A 12,039-nucleotide genomic window follows, 5' to 3' on the forward strand; every position below is an offset into this window, starting at 1 on the left:
AGCAAAAGGCAGGCTGGAGCAGATCTCTAGATATGAATGCATCAGTGTAGGCTGAACTTTAATTATGAACTTGTTAGGTTAAATTCATATGTATTTTTGTGTATATTTATGTGTGTAGATCTAGGGGGTTTGGTTGCTTTTGTGCATGTGATTCTATGAAATAATACTTCCAGTATTAGGAAAGTAGAGCAAATCATGGTAGGTGACGTGGTGGAATCTTCAGGTACAGTGTGGGTCTGCTGCAGTCCTCTCTTTCTGTGTAGCCCTGTGTAGGCGGTTGGATGAAAAAGAACAGACAAATCAACATTCCTTTCCCTGAACTCCCCAGCATGCCTCAGCTGCTTTCACTCACTCCAGAAAGGGGAAATGAAACAAAAAGGAGCCACTGGTGGAGTGCTTGCTAATTAGTAGAACCTTGCTGTATGCAAAAAGCAAAAATTAAAGGAATATATAAATCCTATTGAAATTTCAGTGTGTGAGAACTTAAAGCATCAACAGAGAGATGTATTTCAGAGCTTTTAACTAGTCATGTACTTAGAAGAACAAGTTTTTTCAGGATTTTCAAAAGACAAGAACTTGTCAGCCTACTTACACTGCCAGTTTTTGTGTAAGTTCATTGGCCTTGTAGACAGTCTTGATTGTTTTTTTGAAGTTACCACTTTATCAAACTAATTTGCATGCTTTTAAAGCCATTCCTTGCTAGAAAACAATCTAGTAAACAATCTTTTATATAAATTTGTTTATTACTTTTAGGGGTGGAGAGGGGAAAATTGGGAGCTACAATTAAAACCAGCAAAACTGAAAAGTGGTTTTTCATGCTTTCATAAAATATTTCACAAAGTAGTTTCTTAGTAATTAGGATTTCTTTTGTTTTCAGTTAAACAATTTCACTTGCAAAAATATTATGCTTCAGTAATTAATTTATATATACCTATTGTCTCCAGATAATGTAGAGGCCAAAAGTATAAATGGATTCAAAAAGGATTAGAGAAATTGAAGGAATAACAGTAAAAGCTGGAAGTGTGTAACACAGAAAGACTCATTCTAAGTTCTTTTTTTGTGTATAAACGTCAGCTTTTGCCACTGGAGAGAATACTGGTCTAGATTAATTTATATGTCTGGTCTGTTGTTCTTACTGTTGTTAAAGTTCTTAATGTAGAAGACAGTAGGGCTATACATGAGAACCAGGTCTTTGTACAGGGTATTGCTTTGTATCAAATTCTGAATTCCCAAGAACAGGAACCATAAACTATATTTTGGATTCTGTAATGTTCTTTGTAAAGGATTCTGACTGACAGTTCAGTAAAGAGCAAAGATTAAATCCTTCCAGGTCCCTACTTCATAGAATTAAATGTTTACAAGTGCATACCTGGTGTGTGTTATAGTATAACAGTATAGATAGTATAAGAGTATAGACACATACTTCCATTCATGGTTGCCACAATAGTGTCATAGAATGTTAGGAGTTGGAAGAGACCTTTAGAGATCATCTAGTCCAGCCCCCCTGCCGAAGCAGGTCCACCTAGATCAGGTCACATAGGAACACGCCCAGGTGGGTCTTGAAGACCTCTAGGGAAGGAGACTCCACACCCTCCTTGGGCAGCCTGTGCCAGTGCTCCTGGTAGGGTGTTTCAGAGAGGGTAAGTGGTGAGACTAAGGTGACAATTAGCTCTGAAAAGTTACACACTGCAGCCAGTTTCTCTGCCAAAAAAAGTCTTATCAGCACATGATAAATTGTGATGAGTAGTTTATGATATAATTTGTACTGAGTATTGATTTGAGTTTCTGAAAAAAATAGAAAGTATATCTTTTTGAATGCAAGTTGAACTCAGTAGCTAAACTCCTTCCACCCTCAGGCAGTAACTAGAAACCAACCAGAACCTGAATAGGTAACAGCCCCAAGTGTGGGCTGTATGATATGCAGGTGGAGCTGCACCAATAACACTGTAAGGTACTTAAAGTCTCTCTTGCTTGTTCATGCCTGCTCACTGTCTGCTCTTCTGTGCTGGCACAGCACTTTGTGGGAATACATTTTGAAATGGATTGGGGCTTTTTTCCAGTAAACTGCTACCCCCTACTCACCTTTCATTTTCAGTGTCGAGATCTCTTTATTTATTTGTGTGTGTATATATTAGAGCTTATCTTGTTCCTTAAGTTGATTTACTCTGCAGCTGCACAAATATTTGCGTGGATGAACCCTGTTGTATATTAGTGCATGGAATAAGCAATGGGGTGGGACTGCCTAAATTTTGTGTTGCTGTGGAAGACACTCTTCATCAATGTTTTCTTCCTTAAAGGTCCATATGGCTTTTAATGTCGGTTAATTTTTTTAAATTACTTGGAATCCCTGACAATGGAATTTGGTAATGAAAATATTTTAAGGCAATAAAGAAGATGTTAAGGTGAAAATATGTGATGACAGACGAGACTGTTCAGGTGTTGTATGTTACTTTAGCACAGAGATATGTCTGAGGAAAGGAAGAAAAGCTCCTTGTGTGTTCTCCCACAGTACTGTTTCTAATGCATACAATGCAAACTTCAAGTTAAATTCTATATTGATATTTTAATGTTACGACCTAGGTATAATTGCTGTGGTGCTATATGAAAGTTCTCTTGAAAAACAGTATCAGTTCCGTTTTTTTTAAACATGGCATATGTTTGTTTTCATTAGAGTGCTGCTGTCCTTGCCAGTGAAAGAAATGCTGCACAAGAGATGCGAAATAGTATAGAAAATCAAGTCAAAGAGCTGAGTGAGGAAAATGAACAATTGAAGAGAACAGTTGACGAACTAGAGAGTAAAATTGAAGAGTTGCACAAGCAAATTGATAATATGAAAGGAGAAGAAAATTCAGTGAAGGAAAAAATAAAGAGCTATGAGGTAAGTTAAGAAAACAAGCCTTTTAAGTAGTCTTCTTCCTGTTTGTGAAGGTTACATCATAGAAAAAAATTGAGAAAGAAGGATAGGGAATATCATTAGGAAGGCTTAGCAAAACTATCAGGTTGTCAAGAAGCAGGATGCGTTTTGCTTACATTTATGGGAAAGATTTCCCCAGTAGAAACCTGTGTAAAAACAAGTCACAGCTTGGAACCGGGGAGATCAGTGATAGGCCAGAGTGAACATAAGTGATGGCTCTCTTTACTTGTCAATTCCACAATTTTAAAATGTATCAAATGATGTCATTGCAGGAAGAGAAAGAGCAATTAGAAGAAGCTTTGAGAAATGCTGAAAAGGAAGCAAAAGAACTGCTAGTGCTAAAAAGGTCTCTGGAAAGCCAACTGGGAGAGATGCAGGTAAGAAGAAGAGCAATTAGTAATATTTAAATTTTAAATTTCCTGTTTGTTTAGCTGAGTCACCATTGTTTTCTGCAGAATAGATTCTCATTCTTTTTGAATTCCACTTTGAAGTCCAGACCTCGTTTTGAAGTCCAGACCTCGCTGCCGTGTTCAAATGTTTCCTGAAAGCATCGCATCACCTGATTAAAATATTTTCTTGCTAAAGTTGTTTGGGCTTTTTTAACTTCCATGCATCTAGCAAAATTGCAGGAAGATGAATTTCAAAATAAAATGCCTAAGGTTTTATTCATCATTATTTTGAATGATTGTTCAACTCTGATTGGTTGTAGGTATTTACATGTAAAAGAATAAAAAGCTGTACTTGGATAGAAGTGAAAGTATTGGTAGTTGACAAATATTAGGAAAATATCTACTCTTCTTTTTTTGTGAGCCTTATTGGAAAACATTGCATGGAACTGGTATATTTAATCACATAACAGAGAAATTTAACACGTATCAGTAGGACTTGCATCCTCTTAAAACTCTGAATGAAGTCCTCTTTTCACCTTGCTCCTTTTTCTACTCAATATCCAGGAAAGGATGTGCTATCTTCCATATTAGCCCAGAAATTAGTCATGTGGAGAAGGCATCTGCTTCAGAGCAGTAGAGAGGGATGTTGGCAATATTGTGTGTAAGTGATAATGGAGTGATTCAGATGGAATGAAAGTGCAGATCTCTTTAGTAAGAAGATGAATATGTATAAATCTTAAAACTCGTTATTGACGTCGTGTTCTGTATCTGAAACTTGCAAACCTAGTACTTCCTTTTGTAATTCATTTCCTACTTGTACAAAGGAAGCATCTATTTCTACAGTGTCATATAATTTAGAACTTTGTTAATTTTGCTTCTAGAAGCAGTTTTTAAGTGAGTCTGTCAAATAAGTCAGACTCAAAAGTGAAGTATATGTATGTTGTTAATGACCCTTTTAGAATAGAATAGATATTTTCCCTTGTCTTCAACACAAATATTACTGTTCTGAAAATCAGGAAATAAAAGTTGTCAGTAAGAGGATCATAAATGGGAAGATTGTGTTAACCAGCACATTCTCATAGTTAACTGTGGTAAAAAGAAGAAACAAACAAACAAGAAAATACTGCTGTGTCTGGAAATTGGAATGTTTATTAAAAACAAAGTTTTAACAGTGTGGATAAGAAAGTTGTATTTTGTTTGAGGCTTTTGGTCAATTTGACCAGATTATTTTCCTTTTAAAATGTGTTTATCTGTTCTATCTCACTAATTCTCAAAATTTGCTTATACGTGTTGCCGATAGTCTGCACAGTCACAATGAATGGCCCATTGCTCATCGCTGGCTTGCATTTAGCACTGTTCTCCAAGAATTCCCTTCTATCACAGTTTGCCTTGGCCTTCCTGCACATCAGGAATCAATGCACCATATGCATCTCCTGCATCTTGATTAGCTTTGGGTCAAGATGCTTGAAAAGTGTGTTCTTTCTTTTCTGTTTACGCATCCTTCAAGGCATCTTGCCAAATAATGCTGCCTCCAGGCTGGATCTACAAATTCAAGAAATCTACGGAAGATGACAGATAGAAGAGTCTGTCGTGTCATTTTATTCACAACTTACATCTAATTTCTGGCACACCAAGTTTAGTCCTCTTCCTAGTTCTACACTCTCCTTGTCTACCAGATAACGAGCGCTAATGGACTTCAGCATGTAATCAACTGTCCTTTTTGCTTAGAACAATTCAGCCTTTCTGTCTTTTAGATTTTTGCTTGTTTTAATGAATAATGTTATGCAGTAGGCTGATTTGGCCTCGTGTTACCTTTGACAATTTAGATGACAAACTTTGGCACAGTAATACTGCTTATCACAGTGGAAACTTAATTCCTGACTGGCCCTTCCTGCTTTTTTCATAACACAAATTACTTTTAATGGTGGACCAGAATAAGAAAGACATTACAGTATGAATACAGTTGTAGCAGTTATTGTAAACAGTCAAATTTATTCCTCCTCCATCCCAAATTTCTACTCAGAATTGTTAAAGCTGGAATACACTTAATTATTATAGACAGTTTGGTTTAATGTTTTTGTATAAAATCAATCTCGGCATATATTGAAATTTCCTTTATGGATGGTCAAGCAAGTAGTGTTTTTTGTAGTGTCTCGTGCTATGTTATAACCTCTGTTTTAGGGTAACCTCCTCTAGGTGGTCCACTGTTTCAAGAAATGACATATATCTTAAATTTTTTCTAACACTGAGAAGGATTTTGGAAGTTTCTTCAGAATTGTCTTGGGAAAGGAACCAATATAATTATTATGCATCATAATATACATAATTCTTAATACAACAATAATATTATATGTAATACAATTATTATATTAACCATACTATATATGGCATGCAATATAGTTTTAAAAATCAATTATACCAGTCTTACAAATGACAGTGCCAAGTATTCTGTGCCTTTAAAATTAAGCAAGCAGAATACAGTATCCTTTCCATGGATGAAAAAGCAAACTTACCTTTTCCTTGTGGTAAATAATGGTAGACAAACAGAATTTGTTGCAAAGCACTGTAAGTTGCAATACGTTATTAATTTTCAGTTACCAGTTGAAGGAAATTACTAATTTTGTAAAGATTAGAATCAACTAATACTTTTTTGACAATAAGGAGGTGTTGCAATAAGCTCATAGGGTACTATGAAAACAAGTTACTACTTTTATTTTCCCCCATTTAGTTTTCTTTTCTTCTCTGAGTATGTAAGAATGTGAGTGTGCTTGATTATTGTTTTCCGGCTCTCTGTTTTCTGGACTGTTTTGTCCACTAACTTGAAATGTAGAAACACTACTGTAGAGTTAGCCTCACTTGCACTGAGATACAACTTAAGCTTCATGACGAAGTAATTAATTGTCACTATAGATTGGCTTTAAATTGGCAACGGACTGTTTGCTTGACTTGTGGTTATACTATAACTGATGGGCTAGCCGATTCCAGTGAAAAGCACTCAAGAATTTTTGTTTGTCAAGGGGACTCAAATTTCAGGTTATACTTCAGTTAACTATTGAAGCTGTCCTATAGGACATCCCAAATTTCAAACATTAAAATCCAATGCAGTGTATTGAAACGTTAGATGCTGAAGAAACTGCAGCATTTGGATAGTCAGTTGTAATATTTCTTTTGCATCATGTTTTTTAGTACGTAAGAAAAGTGATAGAAGTTTGATTGTGTCTAGTGTGTCACATTAGTCTATCTTAAGCATTAATGTTAAGTTAGGAGTGATAATTTTGATCAATATTTTTCTCTTTTATCAGCTAATCTAGAAAGGAGAAATACCATACCCTAATTTACATTCCCCAAGGAAAATGAATGTTGATGAAAAACTACATATGACATGTTATTTCCCTTGATATTAGAAGAATGAAGTAGTATCTGGTTTAATTCAGGGGTTTTATTAAAACAAAAATAATTTGTGGTGCAATGCTTAGTTTTGATGAGAAACATATTTACCCTATACCAATGTTATCAAGTTCTGTGCTGGCTACATTTTAGCAAAACAACAAGGACCTTATGCTTCAGTGGTGGTTTCACTGTTTGAATAATAAATGATTCTGTGGCATAGTTACTAGCTAAATAATATAGATCGTAATATGGATACCAATTAAATAGGTTCTGAGAAGAAAATTGTGCAGAATGATGAAATAAGAAAACCACCATATAGAATTCCAGTCATATAAAATTCATCCTATCAAGGCCAGAGAACAATCAGCTATTATACACTTTCCAAAGTGAATGGTTGGGCATCTGAACCTTATGGTCATGCATTAAAAACTTAACAGATTAACAGGAGAGAACACTGCTGTGATTTTTTTTTTTTTCAGACACGTATGTTACTCAGAGAAATCTTTGCTTTCTTCGTGATCTACTAGAAGAGGAGGCTGGAAAGTGATAGTATCTTTATTGGGTGCAGGAAATGTTTAGTCCTCTATTTCTTACGGTGAATCATACGGCTCAACAAATACTGATGCATCCTAAAAGGGACATGAGAATAAGATTTTAACAGACATTAAAGCTCCTGAACTTCAGTTCCCATGATACTGAAGCAATATTGCTGTCAGTTTATTGTTGAATTAAATAAAAATAAACTCAGCAAAACTGAAGTTCCTCCTTGGAACAGGTCAGTTATCTAGGCATGGCATTTTCTATTAAAGTAATTATAACTTCATAACACTTTTCTGGTTTTTAGTAATGTACTTAGTATTTGTTTTATCATTGTTAGTAACAAACAGTAACAATATGTTGTTGAAAATGGGGAGATGCAATACATGAAAAGTACAGATTGTTCTCTTCATGATGACAGAATATAACTCTCAAGTGAAGAGAGTGACCAGATTTGCTCTGATGTTTACTTCCCTTTTCAGCACACTGGAAATTCAGGACAACATCCTGCTGGCACTATTATTCTGCTGCAATATATTTTACTGATCTGTGTCTGTACAGTTTGTTTCTCAAGGATGGATAAACTAACACTAAAGTTAAATGATCTGTGAAAGGCTGATGGAGGGGGGCACACATGAGATTTTTATAATCTGTTTAACTATGGTATCTTAGTAGGGTCTCAAGGTTTCAGCAGCTTTTAGAACTAAGTGCTAAAGCTGAATCTTTTCAGGGTTCTTAAAATCCCTTTTTGTCAGCTAGACCAATTGTGGTGTACAATTAGACTTTGCAAAACAGCATCTATTAATCCCCAGTGTATTTGAAGCTTATATGTATGCTTCTTAGACATCTGCCATAACTCCTATTGTTGACACTTTATACAGGAATGTAAGACAGACAACGAATCTAAAGAAATCTTGAATGTCTAATACTTGACAATGTTCTTTCTTTTTCTCTTAGAACAATTATTTTTTGAGATTCTGATCGATATTGTCTACAGAAATACTGTTGAAGTTTTGGAAGTGTAATAAAATAAGCATAGTGGGTATTAAGATACTCAACAAAAATGTGTGTTTCCAATATTAAAATGTAAAACAATGTTTTGGAATGCTTTTTCCAATTTATGGTGATTTTAATTATTTCCATTTTTCAGTCCTAACAATTTAAACTATCCATAATCTCATCTTAATAAATTTATTGGTGCATCTCAGGCTTCATAAAAACAAACCCCTTTTCCTAGTCTTGTAGTGTCTATTTAGAGTAGGGACGTTAATGTGTTTTATTATGGAGAGAGAAGGAAGAGGTAAGAGTCCCAACATGCAGATGGAAGGCAAATGTGATTTTCTTTTATTAGAGCAAGCAAATGACAGTCAGTTATTCTTTTGATAGACAGTAGTTAGAAGTTAGACAGTGGTAGGCTCTTAAATATGCTGAATGTATTAACAGAAATATTTGGAGTCCTGGTACATGAGCATATGCAATGGCTTTGGTCCAATTTGAACATTAATCACAGAATCATAGAATGGTTTGACTTGAAAGAGACCTTAAAGGTCCTCTAGTTGCAACCCCACTGTCACGGGCAGGGACACAGGATCAGGTTACTCAATGTCACATCTAGGCAGACCTTCAACACTTACAGGGATGGGGCATCCACAACCTATCTGGGCAAGCTATTCCAGTGCCTCACCACCCTCACAGTGAAGGAGGAATACCGTTTGCCACTGGTATCCATGTTATAAGCAAAAGTATTTTCAGGAAGAGGATTCCTGTGCCTCCAGCTGCAAAGTTCCGTTTGAATGACATCTTGTCACAACAAGACATCATCTTGATTAGGGATTCTGGGTGCTGTAGAAGAACAGCAATGGGAAAAAAATAATCCTGGGGACCTCCTTCTCATGCACTGTAGGAACAGACTTGTGTGGTATCTGTTTTTGTTTTTTTTTAAATTAGGAAAAAGAATTGTTATTGAGAGAACTTTTAAGGGAGTATTAAAAGGAACATATAGGACAATGAAAAACCTGGAATAGATACTGAAACTTGTGCATTAGGTAGGATTTGCTGATGCATGCAGCTGCATAAGAATGTACGCTTTGCAGGTAACAGAATCATGAAAAGGTTCTGTGTTTGGTGCTACGAATGTTGAAACTGCATCACTAAAATAATATTTGTCCTATACAGGCTAGAAAATGGCAACTCCATAAACTTTATTTTTTCTTATATGTTTGTCTTAGTTTTACAATAGCTGCACAGAGAGTGTTATATAACATCCCCTTATGCCATTAGAAAATTGGGTCTATATTTCATTATATATGTATTTTTTAATCTACTGCAGGAGAACATCCATTATATTTCACAAGAAAGGCAACAGTTAACTCAGCAGTTAAAAGATGAAACTCACCAGAAGGAATACTTAAAGCAGATAAAGAATGAAATGGAGAATGAACAACAGCAACTGAACCAGACTGTTGAGAAGTTACAGAAGGAGGTATGAGTCCACTCAAAAGAGGCTGAAGGAATATGAATATCTTAACAGATGGAAGTATTTGCTTCTCTCAAAGACCTGTCAAACTGTAAAGAATTCTTTTTTTTCAGATGTGTGAAAGAAAGTGAAATGAAAACTTTGCTATTAGTCTCTTCAATCTAGACACTATGAATATAAGCTTTCAGGACTGGAATGCTGATATCTCAAAATACCATTGTAAACCAGTTCTGGTTTGTTTATAGAAGATCTCGAGTTTGAGTTCAGTTTTAGTGTATGCTGCAGCAATATTTCACAGCTTTAGAGCTGATTCTCAAAGTGCCATGCAACTCAATATTGATGTTCTGAAGTGTAACTCTGTAGTTCATTACATCAGTCAGGTAGAAGAACTACTGACAGATAAAAAGAGGACAGTCTTGCAGCGCTTATTGTTGGAAAGTAACCTTAGTGTTTTGTATTTTTACAGTTCTGCATGGAAATTCATTTGTTTGGGGAATGTATTTGATAAATTTTCCATTTGAAAATGATGAATATCAAAGCTAGAGAAAAAAAAATCTTCTGGAGTATTAAGTGTGATAGAACCTTTTGTAGCACTATTTTAGGGGAAAAAATAAATGCACTTTTTTCCCAGATGTCTGAAATGGTAGAGGTCTCAAGAACATCAACTCTGGAGCTTCAGAATCAGCTTGATGAATACAAGGAGAAAAATCGCAGGGAACTTGCAGACATGCAGAGACAATTAAAGGAGAAAAACATTGAAGTAGAAAAGTCACGCCTGACAACGATGAGATTACAAGATGAGGTAATGACTTATAAGTTCAATGACAAATTCTAACCTTTGACCTAGAATTCATCTCAGATAACTTTCAAGACAATGACTGTTGGCTGTCATGCTTTTGTGTACTTCATCACGAGAGACTGATACCAGTCAGCATGCTCTTGAGTTTTGTTCTTCATGATGATGATCAGTGTGTTACTGCTGCCAGGGAAATGAGATTTCCTGTTTATGACAGACAAATTCATTTGCCAAACACGGCATTTATCTTAAGTGATATGACAAGAATTCTGTTGATGATCTGCTACTCTTTTAATGCCTGCTACTGAAGCAATTGAGAATATGGAAAAATTCTTGAATTGCAGGGCAAAATCTCCAGCAGCAGTTACGTAGAAAAAAATAAACCAAACAAACAGAAGTAAAATTCTGTCTCTAAAGGAGTTCACATACATACTCCTCTTCCATAATATGAACCAAGTTGCAGATTTAAATGACAAAGGTGTCTGTGCAACCAAGGATCAACCATAGTCTTGAAGTGTCTACCTCTTAGCATGTAAATTTTGTCATAAAGGCAACCCAGTCTTTTCAAGATCTGTGTATACTTGTTCTGCTGTGAGAATACACTGGTGACAGATATTTTCTATATGTAAAAATAGTTTTATTTTCTGGTTCAGAACTTCTCTTATGTTGCCCTGTCCCCCTAACGAACTTGTTTTAAATTCAGTTTTTAAAAAGCAGCAATAGAAGAAAATATAGTTCTATATGTTATTTTGTCTTCCTTCTGTATTCATTCCATTGAGGGATGAAGACTCATAATAAAAGGTGAAAGATAAAACTGGAATATTGAGAACATGATTTTTAAGTTGAATAAATGAGGACAGCTTAAAGATACAGGGGGTGTGTGTGGATGTGTAAATGTGAACACACACTTTGTTTACAGTTGTTATGAAAAATATTTCTACTGTTATTTACTACAACTATAAACCAAAGAAAAACTCTCAGAAAAAACTTCCCACCTACATTATTTGACAAAAAGCTAATCCAAACACTACATAGAAGAAAAAAATGGTACTCATTGTGGAACTCTACATCTCCATGAGTCAATATTTAAAATTTTAGTGCTTTGAAAACGTGGTATGTCAACCAGCTGCAAAAGAAGAAACAAAATCTGAAGATATAGAGTAGGCAAGTTAAACAGACTTTCTAGAGAGACTACATATTCAGGATAATTGAAAGTTTGTTGTCTTTTCCTCTTTTGTGTTTAACAAAAAGAACAAATAGATAGTCCTTCCCATTTAACATGAAAGAGTCTGTTGTCTGTCAAAATCCTCTTGGGTAGGTGTCATAGTGCACAAAACATTCTTTTTGAGAGTCTCATAAAAAGCCACGGATTGTAATGATCGTGGCAACACAAGTATCATCATCTTCTAGCAGATAAAATTACAAAACAGTCTTGCAAGACAGTATGGAAGTTCTTAATTTCTGTATCTTTTTTAAGTTCTGTGTGAACAGATAAAAGATGGCAATCTTGGAAGCTGTCAATCCAGTGTTGTTCTAA

The 12,039-nt window shown here is 35.3% G+C and overlaps 1 protein-coding gene across 7 annotated transcripts in view; it reads left to right on the forward strand.

Moving 5' to 3' along the window:
• CGNL1 (cingulin like 1) overlaps positions 1-12,039 on the forward strand; it is a 63,475-nt gene that overhangs the window by 35,437 nt on the left and 15,999 nt on the right. For all 7 annotated transcript variants that reach the window (XM_061999359.1, XM_061999352.1, XM_061999355.1 and 4 more), the window contains exons 9-12: positions 2,672-2,878; positions 3,187-3,291; positions 9,560-9,712; positions 10,338-10,508. In XM_061999359.1, coding sequence (XP_061855343.1) covers positions 2,672-2,878; positions 3,187-3,291; positions 9,560-9,712; positions 10,338-10,508 — 636 coding nt within the window. The remainder of the gene's footprint in view (positions 1-2,671; positions 2,879-3,186; positions 3,292-9,559; positions 9,713-10,337; positions 10,509-12,039) is intronic.

The sequence above is a fragment of the Colius striatus genome, chromosome 7, assembly GCF_028858725.1.
Source record: "Colius striatus isolate bColStr4 chromosome 7, bColStr4.1.hap1, whole genome shotgun sequence".
NCBI classification, from domain to species: Eukaryota; Metazoa; Chordata; class Aves; order Coliiformes; family Coliidae; genus Colius; species Colius striatus.